The 23,881-nt window shown below is 38.2% G+C and overlaps 1 protein-coding gene and 1 pseudogene across 2 annotated transcripts in view; both read right to left on the reverse strand.

Annotated features, from left to right (window-relative positions):
* Positions 1-6,343, reverse strand: part of LOC107702042 (dynein heavy chain 2, axonemal-like) — a 153,203-nt pseudogene extending 146,860 nt beyond the window's left edge.
* Positions 6,344-13,210: 6,867 nt separating this feature from the next.
* The window catches only part of LOC107702048 (serpin H1-like), a 12,747-nt gene continuing 2,076 nt past the window's right edge, over positions 13,211-23,881 (reverse strand). The window contains exons 2-3 of one of the 2 annotated variants that reach the window (XM_016504230.1): positions 13,976-14,330; positions 13,211-13,623 (exon numbers count right to left, since the gene is read on the reverse strand). In XM_016504230.1, coding sequence (XP_016359716.1) covers positions 14,025-14,330 — 306 coding nt within the window. In that variant the 3' untranslated portion in view covers positions 13,211-13,623; positions 13,976-14,024. Of the gene's footprint in view, positions 13,627-13,975; positions 14,331-23,881 lie in introns of both variants that reach the window. The other variant, XM_016504229.1, reaches the window with a different exon arrangement.

Raw genomic sequence — 23,881 nt, forward strand, 5'->3', positions numbered from 1 at the left:
TATATATATAGTAGTCTTTTTTATATGGTGTAACACTATTAACAATGTAGCAACTACAGTACATTTTTTTGTCACTGGTCATGTGGCAGGGCATATGCGATGAGAGTATGAGCTGATTTGAATGAACAGACTGGCCAAACTGGATGAAACATGATATGGCGTAACATGAAATTATATGGTGAGACAGTATTTCGCTTGTCAAACTAGATGAAAAAAGTCCATCAAAACCCCCATCATTCTCGCAGAAGTTGCGTAGCATAACACATCACATTAATAATTACTAGACTTATCTCTCTGTTAAAAGCGTCACATAACTACCGTAAACATATTGATATTTGTCTAAAGGGCTAATGTCCGTGAATGTGCATTACTATAACAAATGTCATTACAACCAGCTCACCAGCTGCTTTTTCTACAGGGTCTCCCAGCAGGGGCGGACACACTGAGCCACTGCATGTAAATGCCATTGCCTTTTTCCAGCCACAGGGCTCTGATTTGGTGCTACATCATTATCAATTATTATCGTTTTCATGATTCTTTGATTAATAGGAAGTTTAAAAAAAGAACAGGATTTATTCCAAACAGAAATCTTTTGTAACATTACAAATGTCTTTACTGTCACGTTTATGTGTCCTTAATAAAAATATTATCCATCTATCTCTATAAAAAGGCCTATATAATATATATATATATATATATACACACATATATACAGTGGGTACGGAAAGTATTCAGACCCCCTTCAATTTTTCACTCTTTGTTATATTGCAGCCATTTTTCCAGCCACAGGGCTGTAATTAATTCTATTAACCTCATTGATGAAAGGACAGAGATGCTGTAAGTTCGCTGGCTGGCTCTGCCCACATGCCCCTCACTTTCTCAGTCATTTCTTCCTCCCGTCCTATTTGCATCAGCCATCATTTGTGCCTAGGTGTTATCTATCTTGTTTAAGCTAAAGACCTCGCCATGCCTATGCATGAGCCTGTAACGGAAATTACAGTTCAACAATATGCTTCTCTTCTTCCTCTATACTGAAGACCATTGGGTGGAATTTAACAATATTTCTCGCACTAACTTGCTGCCGTCCTCCGGATTTGTGTGATCGATGATGAGGTCTAATATGTGAATGGGCCCCAAACAAGAACTTTAAGTCCACAGAGCATGTGGAGAGCAGATGAAATATTCACTCACATCATTATAACTCAATAACGCCGATATGAAAGCACTGATTAGTAAGCCAGAACCGCAGGCGCGAGACTCAAGCGAGGGAAAAATTATAAATTGCAGATTATAATCAGATAAGAATCCCAATCATTGTGAGGTGATTTATCAGTGTCTGTGCCTAAAGGCTCGTAATTTAGCATGCATGAGTGAATTACCAGCCGTTTTGTGTAGGAATTTACTTTATCTGCTGAAATATCCACCTCTGAGACAGGCTTCTCTTTCTCAACTGGAAAAAAAAACACAAACACATAATGCAAAAAATAATTCAAACCACCAACTAAGTTCAGATTAGAAAACATTTTGCACCACAGTTCAGGTCTAGCTAGGTCAGCTAGGTTGTTGAAAGCAGAATAACAAAATTATGGTTCTTCTGCAAGAAATTTTGTTTTACATGGTCCCCAAAAACACAACGGATCAAAAAATGAATAAGTAAAAACATATCAAGCAAAAAGTGCCAGGATGCCAAAATGTGAATACAAAAAAGAAGTGTGAAAATATTCACAAATATACAATGGTGACAGATGCAGAGGTCCTACAATTAGATCGCACTCAAAAAATGCACTACTTGTTGGCTTTCCAAAAAAAATAAAGTAGAAAAAAAAAAAGGAAATGAGCGTGAGTGCATTAGATGTTAGTGTTGAGTGGCAGTTAAGGAGATTTGTGTCACATTTTTTGATGTTTAATAACTCTGCACCACTGTACCGTTATGCTGACACTTTTGGCACCATTTTAAATACATAATGACATCAAACTCGATGCATTTTTCAGCATAATGTAAATAACTGGCAGATCAAAGAGCTGCTTGTACAGTATTTACAAGTGGGAGGGCAAACACTAGCAACACTAAGTAGCTTGTTTCTGTTTCATACCTCCAACCTGGGGACTGGTGTGGAGGATATGCGTTTGCTCTTGGAGTGACCTTTCCCTGAATCGGACTGCATGGACATGCTGGAAGATGAATGGGCAGGCTGGGGGGTCGCTGGGTCAGCCATCCTGAGAGACTGATACCTCTGTGGGCACTCTTACCTTTCAGTAAGAGCAAGGCAAAGATATAGTCAGTCACACAATAACCACATACTCTATTTTCAGTGGTGTTCGCTAAAATAGGTATCACTGTTATTATTGTTTTTATATATGGTTCGGAATATGAACCAACCTCTAAATTTAAGCATTAAATTTGGGCACATAACTCATCCCATCCTGTCTGTGCTATAAACATGAACTATACCTTAAATAATACAGCATGTCAAAGATAGGACAGTGTAAATGAGAAACAATAAAGCTGGGAAAAAAATATTTTGGAGGAGAATCCAAGCCAGAGCATCTTGCAACCTACAGTAATTACCAAAATGTGTTATTTTACATTTTCAATTCATCAAAAAAGTTGTAAATCACAGTTCAGGGCTCCAGACTGCGACCATTTTTTGTTGTGAGCGGTCGCACTGGCGCGACCACCGCGTTGTTAAAAAAAAAAAAAGTTTCGAAAGCGAAACTAAACCGCGCTACGTTTCAGCTGCGCAGCGCGGACCGTTTATCAGCTCGGACCGCGACGTAAACAAACTGGTCCGAGCTCAGAACAGCTTTACTCGGGAGCCAAAGCTGATTTCGCGACTCGGTTACGGCACAGATGCAACAGTGCTGCGAGATCCAGTGAGAAGCGTTTAAATTCGCCGCACAATGACAAGGTAATGCTAACTGTAAACATGGTGTTGTGGTAGAAATAGTCGAATGCATTACATCATTCATTTCAGGGTTTGTACAACCGTTTGAGAGAGAAATTCAAGCATTTTTCAATTACTTTAGAGCATTTCACACAACTATTTCCAGCACTTTAAAGCTCTAAAATGATCCAGCTTGAATGTTATTTTTAATGGGATGACCAAAATATAGCCTACTTTGTGGTAATCAAACACTTATGTAAAATTTAAAAAAAATACATAAAATCACAATTATACCCAGTAGACGGCAGCAGAGGACCACTTATTGGCTTATAAGTCATTCATTTCTACTTTTTCCTCTATATTTTGAAATGATAAAATAACTATTATAAAATATCAAATCATCAAGAAATCAGATTTTGTCAGAATTTTACACTTTGTGTATGAAATAAGAAAAGTCACAAAGTGCCTTGAAAAACAAACTTCAATTTGCTACTAAATCACACATAATCACTGAAGTTGGTCAGTTCCATATACTAGAAGAATAATGGTACATTTAATAAGAGTGGAATATATAATTTTTCTATATAAAAATTAGATTTTGCACCTGTTACTGTAAACAAAAGTAAATTTTGTATGCGTCAACTCAAGCTTAGTGCTTTACTGTCAAATCTGTATAAACAAACAAAATAAACAAGAAATTAACATGTAATATTATTAGTAACTACACTTATTCATGCAAAACAATAGTAATTTTATGATTAAATTATCTATATTTTAATACTCCCGCACAGCGCTACCAAATCTGCTCCTGGCGCCACCATCTGTAGAACTTAGTGGAGCTGGTGCCACTGCTCTTAAATGTTAGTCTGGAGCCCTGCAGTTCACAGTTTACATAAAAATATAAGCAGCACAACTGTTTTCAACATTGATAATAATATGAAATGATATTGAAAGATATAACACCAACATGTCATAAATTTCTTTTTTTTAAACTGAATCACTGAGTTGGAAAAAGGATCACCCCCTTCCAAAAAATGACTTGTAAACTCAATCAGGTGTGGCTACTCACCTTCTCAATGGCACACAAAGCCATTTGACTTTCAACTGTGATCAGCTGTGTGGTCATTCTGATTAGCTCAGCATGAAAAGAGCTTTCCTGGAGCATTTCAATCCTTGGTAGTGCAACAGAAGCAAACAAGCAACTATGGGTGGCAAGGCACTGTCAAAAGATCTCCGGGATAAAGTTGTGGACAGGCACAAGTCAGGAGATGGATAGAAAAAAAAATTCAAAGGCTTTATCAATGCCTAAAAGCACAGTGAAGTCTGTTATTCAGAAGTGGAAGGTATTTGATACAACACAGACCCTCCCTGGATCAGGATGTCACTCCAAACTGGATGAAAGAGCCAGGAGGAAACTGCTGAGAGAGGCCTACAGCAACTCTAAAGCAGCTGCAGGAATTTATCACAAAGCATTGTGTGCATGTGACAACAATATCACAAATTCTCCACAAATGTGGCTTGTATGGGAGGGTTGCAAGAAAAAAGCCAAGAAAGGACTCATGCAGTCACGACTGAGCTTTACCAAAACACACCTTGAAGATTCTGAGGCAGATGAGACTAAAATTGAATTATTTGGCCTCAAGAGGAGAAAAAGGTGAATGTCCTTGCTACAGTAGTCAGAGCCCAGACTTAAACTCCATTGAAAATCTGTGGAATGATTTGAAGACTGCAGTCCACATATGGTCACCATCAAATTTAACTGAACTTGAGAAGTTCTGCAAAGAATAAGAGTGAAGAGTGTTAAGAAGAGTGGGCAAATATTTCAAAGTTAATAGAGACATATCCCAACAGACTAAAGGCTGTAATTAAAGCAAAAGGTAGTTCAACAAAATACTGACACAAGGGGGTGATCCTTTTGCCAACTCAGTGATTCTGTTTTTTTTCTGACATGGTGTTATATTGTTCACTTGGATGTTATAAGTTGTACTGAGTAAATACAGCTGGATAACTGTGTCTGTCTTCGTTTCAGGCTGCAAAGCAACAAAATGTGATTATTTTAAGGGGGGGGTGATTCTTTTCTATATCCACTAAATTAGAATGTTTTTTGAACGATCATGTTACAATGAAGACTTGAGTAATGACTACTGAAAATTCAGATGTGCTATCAAAGGAATAAATTACCTTTTAAAATATATTAAAATAAAATAAAAAAAATTTACTGTATTTTTAACAAATAAATACAGCCTTGGTGAGCATAAAATGTGTCCTGACTTATACAAATACGCACAAATAAATGTGCACATATAGATTTGACAGTAGGGAAGGTTCAATTACAAGATGTGCTCACCATCCTAATGATGCCTCATCAGTTGCCTAAGAGCTCTGTGATTTCCCCAGATACCATTCTTGGTCCAAGTAAATAAAAGCAATGAAGAACAGGGGCAGAAGCAAGCAGGCATTTTGAAGAACCTTTTTAGCTTAGGTGTGCTACCAGTCTCCAAGCACCACAATATTACGTTCTGTCACGGTCTCTTCCTAGACAGATGATATGGATAAATCTGCCTTGCTGGAGCTGCCTCAGTCAGGAAGCGAGAGCAAAAATATCTAGCTCATAAACTATTTATTTTTTCCAAGCTGATGTCTCTCCCTCCCTTTCCACATTTAGTTGTCAACACCAGTAGACCCTCCTTCTTTATTGAAGCTTTGATTCGGTTCCCAACTTGTCAGTTTTGTTGAGTGCTGTATGTAATAAAGCAGACAGTTTGGAGGCAATACAAAAGGATGAAAAGGTAAGACAGGGAGTCTGTGAGTAATGGAAAACATTCAAAACGGCAGATCCCGTCAGATCAGATGAAATTCGGAAGGCAGCAGGTGAGTTTGATCAGTTAAAATAAGTCTGTGAGCCACACTGCATCAGATGAAATGACAAAGCCAAGACTGTGGGAGACAACAGGCGGATTATAAAGGACTTTAGGAATTTAGGCTCTTTATTGAATCCAATTATAAGGTTTTAAAGATCTAAATCTGATCCTGTGAGATTATTATCTTTCTTCATTCTTCATTTACGGATTGATTGTCGACTGTAGGGTTATTTTACTGTATATCAATTAAGCTGTTAGAAAAGTTAAATTACACTAGTTCTCCTGAAGCACATTCAAAATAAGACATCAAATATCAAAATAAATACGTAACAAGTTAAATAAGGCACGTTAGTGCTAAAATCTCAGGTAACAACCGTTTGTTTTGAAAAATAACTGGCGTCTTAGCTAAGATTCAAATAAACAAGCAAAATATCACTCTTACCTCTGAATTATTTCCTCTGACAGCGTCTTCCACCGTGTGAAGTTAAATATAGCACCATATAAATAACTAAAAATGCCTAAAGTCAAAGCTTTTAAACAGTTTCAAGGCGGAAACGCCATCCAAACACTGCTGCGCATGAGGACTCTGTGGACGCGTCTCCATGGAAAGAGCGCACAACGCTGGCTTTCTCTGCACGGATATTACGTGGGCCTATGGGTATTACTACGTATGTCATTGACGCTTTAATTGAAAACACAAAACACTGGTTGTATATAATAATAACTGTAATGCTTATATTTTGGGGGAATATGAAAAACATTTGTGCTCGGTGGGTCAGAAAATTGAAACACCCTCAACTGTATTTAGTACAGAAGACGAACTGTATGTTGATATGTGAAATTCTGCAGGGAACGTCGGAGAGCGTCGTGTGGGAACGTAATGACATGTGCCATTAATCGATCTATGTACCTACTATAATATGTAAAACGGGAACATGAAAGGAATATTCTAAAAGCAACTCATGTAAACACCTTAATCATAATATCGTTTTATTCAGATTAAGGTAAATAATTAGATTACTGATGTCCATGTAAACGTACTCAATGTTTCACCTTCAGTAGATGTGTGTTAAATAAAAACCTACTGGAATGGCAGCATGTTTATTATGTTAGCTTATAATACTCTAGTGTTACACATGGCCTTGTCTCAGAGAGAAATTATTATGATTCTTTCTCAAGCACCTATGACACACTGCCTTACTTAATTAAAAATAGCTCAAGGATGCATTAAACTACTGAAACACAGAATATGGGTGAGAAAAGACATGTTGATTGTGACTACTGTTTAGTTAGTAATATATATATATATATATATATGAATAGACCACAAAACAGCCTTTGTGGATTCAAAGTTCAAGCACTGTCCTACACATCTTTTAAAACCCAAAATATTTGTATGTAATTTTTATCAGTTTTCTTGCCACTCTTAAAATGGCTCTGAGTGCAAATGGACAAGCTGTACGATTCGTACAAGTCACCTGGGAGCTGATCTGTGAGGCTCCATTCACTCTTTGTATGTACGTACAGCAACTCAGATGGTGCACAAATCCCCAGATGCCATTTTCATTGCCTTTTTTCTGCATCAAAATGGTGAGGAGCAGGACTTTGACAAAAGGCAGCAATGGGAGTTCAAGTTCATGGCTCAGGTCTATAATCTTTTATTTAAAAATGGGAGATTAAAGATGATACCCTCTAAACCCACTGGATGAAGAAGGTGCACTTTCAGTCTCTGATCATGTCAGATTATCACACTCATTCAACCTCCACCCATAATGCATTTCACTTTTTGATTATAGACACAGACACACACATAGGCGTACACACCCTACATTTCTCCCTCTCACCATGCACACTCCATTGAGATATATGGCTTGACAGAGCCCCTCTGAGAATCTGAGTGCAAGTCAAACTTAATTTCCCTATTGGGATCTAAAATGCTCCCCGTAATGCTTCGGCAAACAGCTTTGCATTGCTCACTGGATTGTCTTCTGCTATATATATATTAAATTATGTGCTAATGCAACTTTTGGCACAAAAATATCATCCTCTTGAGCAGTGAAAAAGAAAAATAGGCCTGAAATAATAAATGGGAGGCAAAAGAGGTATGATAATTTTTTGAATATTAATTTAAAAGTAACAGGTTTTAGTGGTTGCTATTATGGACAACAAAGAGAGAGCAATTTTTGCTGATTATTGCTGCTGAAAATGGCCAATTATTGTCGTGATTTGGGCTGTACTAATCAGTCGGACCGGGAAAAACATATGGAGTACTATAGACTGCCAAAAGTTATAACAAATCAAGGAGAAGTGTGCAAAAAACTGTCTGAGGAAAGACATGGAAGTTGTGACATTTGCCAAGAATGGTAACCCATACTCAGAATTTGTGTTCTGCATTCAACCCACCCAAGTGCACACACACAGCAGTGAGTAGTGAACACACACACACCCGAAGCATTGGGCAGCCATTTGCTCCAATGCTCAGAGCAAAGAGAGCACTGTACATTCACTTCCCCACCTACAACTCGTGCCGGTACTGAGACTCGAACCTGCGACCTTTGGGTTACAAGTCAGACTCCGTAACCATTAGGCCACAACTGCCTGTCTTTAGTTTGTCAACATATCGTGCCCTTTCCTGCTTACTAATTCCTTCTCTATATGATTTAGCAGCTTCCACACTTTTTTTCCCATGGTTTAGACATCATAAATTAGTAGAACAATGTCTTCAGTAGTACATTAACCGTGCAATCCATTCTGTTGTTTACATCAGAGTATCTCCAATATGGCCGCGCATCCGGGTAACTGACCAAATCGTGAGATAGGTGCAAACGCACTATTGTCTTGAAAAAGGTGGGCGCTAACAAGTGGCTAAATATGACTACAAAGGTTTTGGGGGACATTAATTGTCATCAACACCGAACAGATAAACTCATCTACTCACTAGTCTGCTTCCACAGCCTCACTGTGTTTTTAATTGTGCTCTTGCAAGCTATTCTAACTCAAACTTTCAGGGAAATTTTTTCTTAAATAAAGAGTGAAAGAGTTGTCGGAAGCTTAATTCTAGTAACGTCTAAGTCATGCGACCATGGTGTAGTTTGTTTATAGCCTACATTTAGCTTATCTATATAGCTATAGCGAATGGATTTAAGCTTCAAAATTCATAAAAGTTGTGTTCATGTATGAAGATTACCATGATAGACGAAATGTATAAAGGTGCCGTCACATTTGCTGTTGCTCAGCAAAATTTTGCAAGTGAAATTCCAATTGTATTCAGTCATTCCAATGGGAATCCACACAATCAGGAGTTTAGAGTGAATGCGAAAAAATTCCCATTGCAGATTTTGTTCAAATTTCAAGTTGGTCACTTGAATTCACCACATTGACCAACAGAAAGCTGCTTGGTTTGAAAGTGAATTCTGTAATTTATATTTTGCTACGCTATTGACTTAAAACAACGGACCTCTTTTTGCCATCAAAATTACGCTAATATTGCTAATGTATCCACATCCTAAAAAGTCATGCATTTGTTGGTCACAGAGCTTATTTTCTGCAATAATCCAAAAGCCGATGGAAAAACCCTACTAGGTTTTTGTTGAGGGAACCAGGGTGATATGCTAACTTCTGGTTAGCCTACAAAATTACATCACTGAAGCATTCTATACATACGGGTGAGTAGCTCTCAGCAGGAAGACACGCCATATAGTTCTGATTTGAATGAATTTGACTGAAATAGAATGTGAGCATGAATCATGCATTCATCACGAACAGGGCCAAACATCTCATGTTCCTTATGTGGACAAATGTACAATGCATTTACACTTTTTTCCATCTAAAAGAATCCATCTATGCCCTTCCATAACCCCCTTTTACCCGCAAACACAGTCGGTCTGTAAAAATAATAGCCCTCTAAAAATGTGTTTCCAGCGCGGGGAACCGAAGCATTCTGAGGTAATCAAATAAAACTGCCCTCAAAGCTTTTAATAAAACATGGCTGTGTAGGGACATTCTTTTTTTAAGATTAATGGCAGAAAGGGGATTCTCTTTTTTTCCACTCGTTCCTTTTATTTCTCAATAATTCATTTGCGAAGGGACGAAACTAACAGTTTGTGTTTATGTGCGGTATTGGCTGAAAGAACCGTCGCTGAGAGGATGAGAAATCAGTCGGGCCACCACACATTTTCCAGCGGCCCTTAATTAGTGTCTGCGCTTAAAAGGCCTGACGGTTCCAATATCACAGCTACTTTTAATATCTCTGGCCCAGTCGCTCATGTGATTATCAGACAGGGGTTGGATAAGGATACAGTACTTTGGCCATTTTTTATAACATAGTTATTCTGTTTCATTTTATGTTTTTTTTTTTTAGAGGTTTCTACTCTGGAGAATTTAAATGAATAAAGCACTCCGTAAAATGGAAGCTGATTAATACGCTCATTGAAACATTAAAAGCCTTATTACCTTGTAAACCCACCTTGCAAACAGCTTTATTGGCTTAAGATATTACATTTTTACTTGTTTTGCTTATTTATTTAATTTTTGGGTGCACTAAGTATATTTAATGCACCGCTATAACCCAAAGCCATATTACAAGCACTTCTACAAAACACTACTTTACAGTACAGTCATTTTCCCCAGTCATGCACAGCTGAGCTTTCCCTTTTACCACAGTGATAACAATAAAAAGTCAACAAATGCTGGGGTCCAAAATAAACATGTAAATTCTTGCAAAATCATTGCATGATTTGTACACCGTTTAACTGGTATGAAGTGGTACGACCGTGGCCTTCATTGATTGCGGCAGGCATTAAAAGATTAAAAGGTTTTTCATCTGTCTGCGTTGTTGATGGCAGTCTCGAGTCATTAGCGCATTAGCATTAAGCCTACCCCATCAATAACAGCCCAGGTGAGTGATCCGGCTCCCCGAGAGAGTGATCCCGGGGCGGGGACAATGAAGCCAGCTTAGCCCTTGCTCTTCTGGAGTCCCTCATCAGCTTCGATAAGTCTGTCCAGGAAGATGAATCAGCTATAGTGGGAGAAATTAAGAGAGAGATGAAGTGAGGCAGAAGAGAGAGAAAGAGAATGAGAATAGGGACCTTCCTGTGTCAGAGCCGAGGTTAGGTGACATCTTTCAGATGAATGAGTGAAGATAATGTGAACTTAAAAAAAAAACACGTTACTATTAGACATTGAAATGTTTACCAGTGGAGCCTGCAGCTGTGCCTACCATGAGCTCATCGACTGACCTGAGAAAGATTTTGGAATAGTTCACCCAAACATACCATCCATGATGTAGATGAGTATGTTTCTTCATTGGAACTGATTTGGAGAAATTTAGCATTACATCACTTGTTCACCAAAGGATCCTTTGCAGTGAATGGGTGGCGTCTGAATGAGCGTCCAAACAGCTGGTAAAACATAACAATAATCCTTAAGTATTCCACATGACTCCAGTCTGTCAATTAATGTCTTGTGAAGCAATAAGCTGCGGGTTTTTAACAAATTATTGTGATGTTTTTATCAGCTGTTTGAACTCTCATTCTGATGGCACCCATTCACTACAGAGGATCCATTGGTGAACAAGTAAAGCAAAATTTCTCCAAATATGCCCCAATGATGAATCAAATGCCTTTACATCTTTTGTGGCCTAAGGGTGAGTAGATTTTCAGAAAATGTTCATTTTTGGGTGAACTATTCCTATAATTATACAATAATTATCCTTTTGAGTCAGTTCTTTCTTTTCACTAAACTGACCAAACAGGTTTGCAAAACGGTCTGAATTGATTTGCATTAATTTGGACTGCTCTCTCTCAGAATTATCTGAAGCGATTTTTCAGTCAGTTAATAATCAGTGCTGGATGAACTGGATATTCACCTACAATTAAAGCTACTTTTGGATAGGTAACTTTTAGAAAATGTAGCGGTCATGTAAATAAACAGCCATTTGCTTCAAGTGTTTTTGTGTCCACCTGCACTGTTGTCCTATATGAACATATCCAGATGGATGTCTGGGTGGATGACTTTCATTGCTTTTTGCTACATTCATGTCAGTCTTAAAAGGTTTAAAATGCATCTAGATACTCTTTCATTCTGCGGAGGTGTACTGTTGCTCTCATTGATCATGTGGTCTCAAATAGTCTCAAGTCTTTAAAAAAAGTGCAAAATATTTTATATATTATAGAAAATGAAAACATCTCTTTTAACATTAGCATATATTGAGTTAAACTTTATAATTTTTTGCAAAAATCCCCTCCGTATGTGTACCCTCAGATAAAATCCTGTAGGCACCCCTGGTGTTTACATGTCGACATCGGTTGTAGTCCCTTTGCGTTGCAGTGTAAGAGTGTGTGGTGTGTCTGTAGGTGAGTGTGATTTTACCAAGTACAACATGTTCCTGGATCAACATCCTTGTTGATCCTGGAACATCATTCCAATCAACCAATCAGAATTGAGAGATAACTTTTCAAGAAATGTCAGTTTTAGACTTACAATCAGGATCAGGTGCTTCTACACCCTTGTTAATCAGCTATCATTTCCCTCTGATTTTAGGAATAAATTATGGGTAAGGTTAGGTTTAGGGGAGGGGATTGGGCTAAGTCTGTATTTTTGGACAGTAATGTTGATCCAGGATCAACAAAAGATGTTGATCCAGGAACATGTCTTACTTGGCAAAATCACGGTGACCATGTCTGTATGAATGAGTTATGTCAGTGTGTCGATATGAGTGTAGTTGACACCCACCACATTGGCTCCAGAGCTTCCCACTGACGATCTCTTCGCAGTGCACGTCTATCACTGTGAGTGTTGCTGTCAGTCAGTGTCTCTGCTGTGAATGGCTTGCAGACATAGAAACACGTGTACTGTACTAGTGTATTCACTGGAGTCCTAACTGACCACAAGCACTTCACACTGGGTCTTTTAAATGTAACTAGATCATTAGGCCCACATAGAATCTGCACACTGATTGGAACAGGATTTTGGACCATTGAGATTTCACTGGGTAGGGCTACAAATTGTAACACTGCAAAATAAACATCAAGTGACTGGACACAGGTGGCTGACATACAATATTAAATTCAAATATAATTCCATTTAATTTGACCTAAAAAAAAAAAAACAATCACTCATTGTTGAGGGACACACAAATAGGCTAGAAGATACTTATAGGCAATTTTTCAGTAACAAGTCTGTCTTTTTGTAGTTTGATGGCTTGAATGAAGCCTTGACTACATATAGAAAAAAATCATAATAAAAGTTCCCTTTTCTAATCTTGTTTTTATTTACCAACCTATAAACTAGGGATGCACAATATTTTGATACTGATAAGCCAATAATTATTTTAATATTATGGTCAATAACTGATAAATTGCATTGGTAAAAATTGTTTTAAAATTGATACATTGATAAACTACTAGTTTATTTTATTAGTATAAAAATAAACTGTAAGTGAATGATAGAAGACAGCAAGGGTTATAAAAAATATATATACAGATATCAGCATGCACAAATAAAATACCAAAACTGATAAATTAAAAATCTCTAATCTGATGTGTGACCCTCTTTCAACAGAGATGTGACTATTTCACTCAAAAAGGCAGCTGAACTCTTTATTAAATTAACCCAAACTTTTAATTAATAAAAACAAGTTGCAGGGATACACAGAATTTGAGTAAAACATTCAAATTCTGTACAAATCTGCAATGCTTTCTGCAGAATTCGGTGGGAGCAGATTCAGTGCAGGTCTATATATCAGTTTAATCACATCCTGTATCTGTATTACAAGTACAATGTAACATGTGTCAGCACATAAGACCAATAGGTGGAAGACAGTGGATCTGAAGTGGATAAGTAGATCAGTTTATTGTCAATACCTGCAGGTCAGCCATTTATGGCGCTTTTCCACTGCATGGTACGGCACGGTACAGCTCGGTACGGTTCACTTTTGGGGGGTTTTCCACTGGGTACAGTACTGGTACCTGGTACTTTTTTTTTAGTACCACTTCGGTTGAGGTTCCAAGTGAACCGTACCGTTACCAAAACGTGACGTGTAAACTCTGCTGATCACGGATTGGCCGGAGAGAATCGTCACTACCTGCGTCACTGAACTTGTGACACAAACACAAAAGAAGCGCTAGATTTAAATCAGCACAGCCAGCGAAAACGCAAACCATGCCGAGCCGAACCGTGCCGTGCCGAGCCGTACCGAGCCAAGTCGTACCACACAGTGGAAAAGCGCCATTAGACTCTTCAGCCAACTGTCAGTGCCGGAGGGTGAAGTACTTTGGTTCTATAGCTCATCGTGAATTGCAGGGCCGTCAGTGTGATCCAGTGCACCTATCATGAGCAATGCCCCAGTGCTGTTGTCCCTGACTAGTATAATGAAGGAATGATCTGCATAGAAGATTTTTGGCTTCTCCACGTCCTCATCCTCATGCATACTGTCCTTGCTGCCAGACTCAGGGGCCAGCTCAAGGGACGTCCAATGCAGCACAGCTCCCAAGTGAAGCTTCCCCTGTCCCAGGCTTGATGCAGTGGAGAAATCAGCTGATGTCTCGTTCCAAGCATCTACCAGGCCTAATGCAGCTAGCTGTTTCTGAGTGAGAGTAAGGAGAGAAAAAACAGAAGGAGAGAAAAAGAGTGCAAGAAAACAGTGAGAATTTAATGTATTTTCATACAAAATGATTTCTGATTCAGAAGGCAGGTGAACACTAGACCCCAAAATCCTTCTCTGCTCCAAATGACTAAGATGGTGCGAATCAATTATGCAGACTACAATAAAAGAAAAAGCTCAAATATGAGCCAATAGAGACCTTGAAAAATTAAACATTCATGCCCTTTTATGACTCCCAATGGTGGAAATGAAAACACACACACACACACACACTCCTCCTCAGACAGGTAGAAAGGACAAATGAAAGCAAAACATAAAGAGTGTCACTGTAAATCAATAATGTTTCAAAAAATCGGTTGTTTCCCCTCTTCATTGTCTCCGCTTTATTTTAAAGGCATGACAGATGCCCTTGTTGGCGGTGCAGGCGGTACAAAGCATGCGACAGGAGCTGAAGACGGTGGCCGAGGGAGAGCTGCTTATGAATAATTTAAAAAAGCTCTCTCTGACCTCAGCCCGCTTTTGTTTTCCTTTCAGATATATGAATTTGGCAGAAAGATGCTCGCTGACAGGTAGTTTATATTCCCCCTGGATGAGAACCTGGATAAACGACAGTTACCCGCATAGAGAGAGAGAGAGACTGCGAGAGAGATGGCGAAATGAGGAAGAGGAGATAATAAGTGAACTGCTGTGGGAAGATTGAGAGACACCCAACGTGTTTGTGAAAGCCGAGACCGAATGGCAAGTGCTTTAACTGAATGATTAAGCACTCTCGCCTAAATGACTATTGTAATTAAAACGGAGCACATGCACACTCTATCTTGTTGCAAAAATTATGCATGCTCACTGGGAATGGCTGAGCTGGCGTGCTAGCTAGATTTGTGCAAAATTCAGAATTTAAGAATTGGCTCCAAATTAATGAATAAGTTGGAACTCTAATTGAATTGTCCTCACCTGACAGGAAGTTAAATTGGAATGTGCATTAGAATGACATGTATGCATTCTGGGAAATGAAGAGTTCTAAAAAACTTAAAACAAGGTTTTGTCAAATTTGCTTTTCTAGATAATAACGTAAAAGTTACAGTTGTATGAATTCATCGGAATTCCATTTTATTTTTAAATTCAAACTCGAATTCATCGGAATTCCATTTTATTTTTAAATTCAAACTCGAATTGCAATCAAAGACTGTATATACCAAGACGGTAAGTGCAGCCCTCACTTTCAGCAGAATAAGGGGGTGTTCAGACAGAACACGTTTTTGTATTCCACTGGTTCTGCTGGTTTTCCATTGTTTTTCCTGTGTAAATGAACGTCTTTGACTTTTGTACAGAGTCTCACACATGACATGGCATTCTAAAAGCACAGTGCGCAAGTTAAAATAAGTTTGACTTTTTAAAAACATCATGAGACCTTTTTTTCCCCCAATCCACCGGACCAACATGAAATATATGATTTTTTTTTACGCTATTTGAGCACAAGAAACTACATTTATCGGACAGTTCGTGTCAAGGTTTTATTTTTAATTTGAAAAATGTTATTTAAATGTGAGTTTGGCAATCAGTTTTTGAGATATCACTATTTTACCATTCAAGTAGATAGGAGTTGGTCTCACATGCCTAAAATAGCTGCCCGGAGGCATTGCAAATATGGTCACTGAGTGAACTGACTTTTCTTCAAAAGGGACTTTGAAGTAATTCTGCATCCTGTTTGCTACCTCAATTCAAATTCAGCAATTAAAAGGCATTCTCAATTCAATTCTGAATGGGTGCACAACCCTGGCGCTGGCATAGGCATAGTGATTTGAATCAGAGGTTTTTAAAGGAGAAAAAAGGTGGAAAACAAGAGAAAGATGGACAGAGAGTTTGATAATGAGGCAGAGAGGTGGGGGAGGCTGTCATCTGCACTAACACTGTTCAACCCTCTGCGGTTCTCTCTCTCTCTCTCAACAGTCTCAGCACACACCTGCACTAATGCACTTCTATTGTCCTCATCCATTATTCTCCTTCTCCTACATCTTTCCTCCATCACTTCATCACTGCCTCATCCTGTCGGCCGCTCAGCCACCTCTGTGGCATCCTCATCCCTCATCAGACCATCCGCCGCTTGTTTAATTCCTCTCTTGCCTGCTCTCATGTGCTCCCTGTCTTTTTCCTGCTCTGATCCGAATGTCCAGGCTTGTATCTAAGCATGTATTTATGCTTCGGAGAATGACGGTCTTTCCTCTCTGTCTCCTGAGGCTTTCTCACCCTCTCTCACGTCTGTATTTCCTCGCTATACGGGCTGACACCGCATTGGGCGAATTTATTTCTCCTTAATTAATTCTCTGTGTTGTCTCCGAGGGTTTTTCCGGCACTATAGACGCAGATCCACTCCTGGGCCGCATAGCCTTGACCCGAAGCAGCTTGTTGCCACGATGGTGACATGGTGCCGTGTGTTACTACGACAACGCTGTCTCCAGCAATTAAAGTCATATGCAACATTAGCAGACATCTCCCAGCCTGCATTGTGACAGGCTCTATAAATAGCACGCCTCTTTCTTTGTCTCGCTCCATCTCGCTCTTTCTCCTTGGGATGGCGACACCTCTCGGGATGTGCAGATTTGCTGAGGTCACTTCATTTTTTAAAAACAATCAGCGTTTAAATATTCAACGTGGGCTGTCATCATGCAAGCGTTCACCCTAGAAGCCCCCAGGGCCTGACGGACGAAAAATGCTCATTTCGCATATTCACTTAATCCAGATATCTAAGATGCCACACAGCTATTAGCTTTGAGTCATTTGAAGCTAGTGAAGCTTTGCACTTCACTTCTACAAAATCCAATGCAGCTCACAGGACGCCCCGAAGGAAAAACAGGTAAACCCTCCCTAGGTGCAGTGAGTCCCAAATGAATTAATGACACGTTTGTGGAGAGGAGACGTGCCCAGCAGGCAGTTGGGATTGAGTGATGGGTCTGCAGATGAGTACACTAGTTTCTGCACTGGAAACAAATGAAAGGAGGCTAATAAATATCATGTAGTAATATGGCACACAGACTCCCAACTAATGCAGTAAATGTGATGGGCAGATGGAGGAAAACGAGAGAGGGAGAGAGATGGAGCGAGGAGGAGGGCTGTGTAAACATGGTTCACCTCTAATGCTGCTCATTGGGTGGAAATGGAGCGTCTCTATTTTCTTCTCTTCTCACTCGGTCTTCCTGTCTGTTTCTTTCTCAAGCCAAAGTTTTCCAAATGCAGCCTATCCTTGCGCTCCATTTTTTAAGCAAACTCTGCATTATACTGTAGCATAATTCAGGCGCCTACATCAATAAACACAACTACAAAAACATACAGCTCATGAATAACGCACAAGAAGAAACTGCCCTAGAGTCAGCTGCATGTTGTATTTTCTATACAACATGATGGTGCTTGGGAATGTAAGGGGTGGAAATGGCCCACCAGCGGCACACGGAGCTTTCAGCAACTCCAGCAACTTATTCAGCCTCGCAGCATCACAGCAGTCTTTCAGAAAACATCTTGGGCATTATTCAGTGGCAGAGTTCTTTATCACTGTCTTATGTCTGATTTACATTTTCTGTCTCTCTCTTTTTCACTTTCTTCATGCACAATATTATAAATTTTTGTTTATCCTTTGCATCACACTCTGCTACAAAGAACTTCATGCCGTTTATCAGCCTCCTGAAATCACAAACTTGGTGAGAAGCATAAACCTGCTGGTTCAGAGCTGTTAACACATATGAAATGGATATATGAAATTGTAAAAATCATTTCATTCCAAATGATAAAGAAAACAGGCATAAACAGGGTTGGGAAAACAAGCACTGACCCTATAAATAAATTAATAAATTAATTCATGATAAGAAAAAAAAAAGATTTGAAGCAACTGGTTTCCAAAACATTAGATTTTTGTTATAAATAATATATAATATACTAAATACTCCATAATATACTAAATACCACTGAGGCTCAACTAAAATCCACAGCGTGATCAGTGCAAACCAATTTCCAAATGAATGATTCTTATGAGCAGGTTGTATAGTGAATTAAAAACACTTCTGAATCAATCGAAGCAGTTACAGAACCCTCCCCCAGGGGGAGCCTCCAACTTTAGATAAAAAAGCATAATGCCAGGGTGACACAGGGAGACAATTGGCCATCAGGAGTCTGCTAACAGAAATAGTTGTTACAAGAGAAATCACACAATTTTGTAAGGCAAGAATCATTTTACAGCACTAAATCATTCATTTCTATGGTTTACGCAAACAGCGACTTAAAGGGTTAGTGCATCCTAAAAAAAAATTAAATTCTGTCATTAATTATTCACTCTCATGTCCTTCTATACCCACAAGTCTTTTCATTCATCTTCAAATCACAAATAAAGATATTTTTATTAAACCTGAGAAATGCGTACTTTGATGTGCTCAATGTATGTGCCCTGATCAATGCTTATACGTATATAAAAGTCTAAATTAAATCTGTTCATCATATAAAGCTATCATGTTCCTTTAGAAGACTTGGATTAAACCACTTGATTCATATGGATGTATTTATTAACTTTTTTAAAGTGTCAAAGTTTTGATGTAACAGACTACCAATGGAGGGATAGAAATCCCTTATGTTTCATTCAAAATATTTTCATGTGTGTTTCATCAAATTTTTAATATCTTTGAAATGACATGAGAGTAACTGATCACAGAATTTTCATTTTTTTTAATCAAGTATGAATGATCAATTATGAATCAATGATGAATGATTCAGTGATTTCAAAATAGTTCATTATTTTGAATTAAAAAAAATAAATTAGCGCATAAGTTACCCTTTTTTGGTTTATTTTTATTTAATGCATAGTTAGGGCAAATTATTAGATTGCATTTATGACTTGTGTGCCTCATTAAAAAGTATTTTACAATAATTACCTTTATTTCTGATTCGTTATATCTGCTGTCGACAACTGAAATTATCTCATCATTTGGCAACAAACCGATGAGGGCAGTAAAAAAAAAAAAAAATTTTATTTCCATTTTTTTTTCCCCCCTTCAGAAGCACTAAAAGAATCATTAGTGGAATGAATAGAATAGTTTCATAGCTAGCAAGAAATATTTATGACAAATAATAATATAAATTGACTTGCTTTTGGCAGATGTGGTGAAAGGTTTTTACAAGACAGCCACAAACTTCAATAAATTACACATTATTATACAAAATAAACAGGATATGTCAATATTTGTATAAGATTACAAATAAGCATTTTATCACGGCATGGTACTGTGCTCTAAAACACTTGTCTGATTACAACAAGCTTGTCAAACTTCAATAAATTACAGATTATTATACAAAATAAACAGGATATGTCAATATTTGTATAAGATTACAAAATTGGCATGGTACTGTGCTCTAAAACACTTGTCTGATTACAACAAGCTTGTCCCAAGTCCTGGCATACACACCATATCCACTTCATGACCTCATCAATGAGTGTGTGTATGCTAGCTTGACTCCCTCTGTCTCTCTGGCACACACAGAGAACTGAGCAATCCAATTACAGCCACACTGGCATCCACAGGCCTTGGCACAGTAAGCGTGTGTGTGTGTGTGTTTTCTGTGTATCCCTGTGTCAGACTCTTAAGGTCAATGTGTCTGGCTGTGTGTGTTTGCCAGGCATCAGGCAGACGGTGACCCCTCGACCCCTCATGCTCGTTATGGAGTCCAGACTCAATCTCTTGTTAGCCACTATCGCCTGGCACGAACCGGTCCTGAGTTCCGGCCTCGTTGCCTCACCACTAGAGCGGATATTTTTATCTGGCTCTCCTGCCCTTTCCATGTCTCTTTCTCTCTTTCCAGCACTCAACCCCATTTCACCTCCCTCACAACCACTCACCTCTCCAGCTGCACGTCAGTCCAATTTAGGTCATCCTGCCCCGAGCCGGGCCCCCGTAGCCACGCAGCACAGCTACATTAGTGCATACGCAAGTGCACGGATTGGAAATCAGGATAATGGCAGCTCCTCCCGAGACCGAAGAGGTCCACGCGGGAGCATGACAGAAGGCCTTAGAGCGACTTGAGAGTGACAGAGTGTCTGGCAACCATGTTAAAGGCTGAGGCTCTGAGGCGAGATGATAGATAAAAGGTGGAAATGCTATTAACGCCTCGAGATGGAGGCTGTGTTTGCTCACGTCGACCCGACTGGAGAGGGAGAGGGAAGCTGCACTCAGCGTGCCTCTTCTGTCACTGCCCATATAAAAGTGGAGGAATCAAGTGTCTCTGACCTACAGTGATATTTCTTCAGATACTACAAGAAAGAGTGTGTGTATGTGTGTGGCAGAAAAAAGAAAAAGCTAGATGAGAGCTAGATGAAAGAGCAGAGAAACAGACAGAGAGCAGTAAGATGTGGAGAGCGAGGGAGCAGCAGGAGAACTTGTCAGAGAAGTAATACAGCTCTATTCATGTCATGCAGCCGTGGCAGGACTTTTCGGCCTCTTTCCACACGCTGGGTCATGACTTATGTGAACACAGCAAGTCCAAAAAAGGGAGTCATGTCTGGGCTGTCGGTGGGTTTCTTTTAAAGCAAGCCTCTAGGTCTCTCTTGGGCATCCTAACCGCTCATGTTAATGTCAAAATCTTGTTCTTCTGAGCAGAGCTGCATAAGCGGACATGGCATGTGGGTGCTTATATTTCTTGCCTGACATTACAAGACTTTAACAAAACGCTGTCCCGCATTACAGCGACCGTTCACTTCTCTATGCGTCCTGGGAACGGTTGTGCCACGCTTGACCTGTCTAGTTCAACAACTGTCATTTTTGTTGTATCTTTTTCTACTCTATCTGTGTCTTTTAACCTCTGCTTCTCTAAATTCTTACCCTTTTCTGTCACTGCACTCCTCTTGACATATTTTTCTTGACATCTGCTGTCTACCACAAGGATAAAACCAACCTTGTGGTTTAGACGGTTTGTCATCTACCTGCAGCATTACCCTGGGACAGTGACCCTAGAGCAGGGGTTTTCAAAATGGGCTCTGGGGAGTAGGAACACATGGGGGCCATAAGGAAGTGCAAGGGGGTCAGCAAAAAATTTGAAAGAAAAACAAAGATTTTATCAAATATAATTTTAGGGCTCTAAGAGTTAACCCATGCATTTAAATATTGAAGAAATATGTTTAATATCATGACTTTTTCATATTTATATTCACCAAATTAAATAGGACCATGTGTTTCATTTGCTTTCCGAAGACTGATCAGACTGGTTGTTTATTAAAAAAAAAATTAATTAAAATTAAAACTGAAATGAAAGAAAAGAAAAGAAAAGAAAATACAATTATATATGATATAAGATTATATATTATGATTAAGTAGATTTATTTTAAAATGTTGTTTATGATGTATAAAAATACATATAATATACATAATTATAATATATAATTACAGCATATTTCCCATATCTATGTGTGAAAAAATATGCATATAATTTTTTGGGAAAATAAATAAACAAATATAACATAAAAATCATATATATTTTACCTCTATGATGAGCTGGATGAAAATCGATACAAACATGAGACGATTCAAGTCGGTTGAGATGTTAAACGAATTGCGATACAGGTGGGAGTTTATATAAATGTATCTCTGAGGGGAACTGAACTGACTGTCTTCACAAAAGTTTAGATGGTATTTTCTTTTCATCTTGCCTCTGTATAATGCATATTAAAGTGTTTATAAACGCAGAGCTGCTTTGTTTTACAGCGGTAACCAAGGAAACGCTGCATTGCCGCTGTTCCATAAGCACCACCTGCTGTCAGAGAGTGAATCTGCATCTCATTCAGCCCGTCTGGAATTTGTTTCGTGCCGGTATGTTTTAAGTAGTATGTTTCACAAAGCTAAAGTCAGACCATTCTGTTTTTGCTTCAAATTTCGAAATTATACAAGCTAATTTAAATCAAAAACTACTCATGCTGCATGTGTGTAGCATTTTTGTTTGGATTTTGATTAAAATGCAGTGGTAACCTCTTATTTCAAAAAGGAAAGAGCACAGGCAAAGCCTTAATTTCTTTAAACGAAGATAATTCCTTTATTTGTATTATATATTTATTTGATTTGGGATTTGTTTTAAAATTTCAATTTAGTTTTGTTATTTGACATATTTCAGTTTAACAAAGAAATGAGCAGCATTTTGTCTGAGAAATAATAAAAGGTCAGATTTTCATTTATAATTTGTCTTAAAAAATAATAATAATGAGAGAATCGAATCATGAAGTCAGTATTGTGAATCGTATCGCATCGTGAGTGAATCGTTACATCCCTAACCTCTACCATATGTGACGTACTCTTATCAATTTGAATTCACAAAAAGCTGTCTTTGTAGAAATAAGCAAAAACACATTTTTAAATTGTCAATTGCATCATGAAATTCACAAAAAACAATAAGTCAAAATGACTACACACATCTATACAGTAGGGATGGGAAGATTCCCCGATTCGCTCGGTGCATAGGCATAAAAATTTAACGATGTGATGCATCGGTTTAAAACTAACATATTTGCATCGGTAAAAACCGATTTATTAATATATAATTACTAGTGGATGCACTATACGTTTATTGTTTAGAAAGTGACCAATAATCTGTGACCAATATTTTATATGTAGATTGATTTCTCCTCTCTAAACTGTTTCTCAAGCGCGTTCTCTAATCACTGCTGCTGCGTAGGGATGGGCGGATCGATCCTTAAGTATCGATACTTTCGATACTGATGTTGTATCGAAAGGATCGATCCTCACATAAAAATATCGATTCTAAAGTGCATTTTTTAACCATTAATTGTATTTATTTATCAGGAAATTCAGTTCATAAAATAAGCTTCTAAGTGGAAAGATAGACTATATTAGCGAATAATTGTGTTGAATAGAACCATTTCTCCTGCTCATCAGAACACATGCAAATGCTGTAAGATATGGCGTTATTTTAATTACAAATGTTGAGAGCGCATTATTGTAGCGCGAAAGCACATTAATATAATGCGCGAGCGCGGATTTCCTTTGCTCTCGCACAAAACCCGAGATTTCAAAGATGGATCTGTAATTTCTTTACAATTTAATACTACATAGTCATAATATTAGAAATGAAACGGGTATTTGGATGATTTGTAAATAACCTAGTTTAACAGTTTGGTCAAACCCTTCTGAACGATCTAAACAAACAAAAAAGCATATGATTCTTAAAGTTCATGTGGTCATATAGGTCTATATATATTGTGTACTTGGATTGAAATATATATATATATATATCTTCTGATTTAAGACAGAACTATTTAGATATGGGTCAGATGCACTATTCCCTAAACCAGTACTTACGATTTGGAGACCAAATATAACACTATAATGAATTTTTCATATTTGCCATAACATTACTACATTCTATTCTATGGGTTTAATGCATTTGCAGACAATGTAATTACATGTAACTGTCATATAACTGTATATTCACTGTTTTAGAGAAGAGTGCCATTGAATGTGTAGCTAATATTAAGTGGATTTTCATGAGAAAAAAAA

This window comes from Sinocyclocheilus anshuiensis, unplaced genomic scaffold (assembly GCF_001515605.1).
Source record: "Sinocyclocheilus anshuiensis isolate Anshui unplaced genomic scaffold, SAMN03320099.WGS_v1.1 scaffold318, whole genome shotgun sequence".
Taxonomy (NCBI): domain Eukaryota; kingdom Metazoa; phylum Chordata; class Actinopteri; order Cypriniformes; family Cyprinidae; genus Sinocyclocheilus; species Sinocyclocheilus anshuiensis.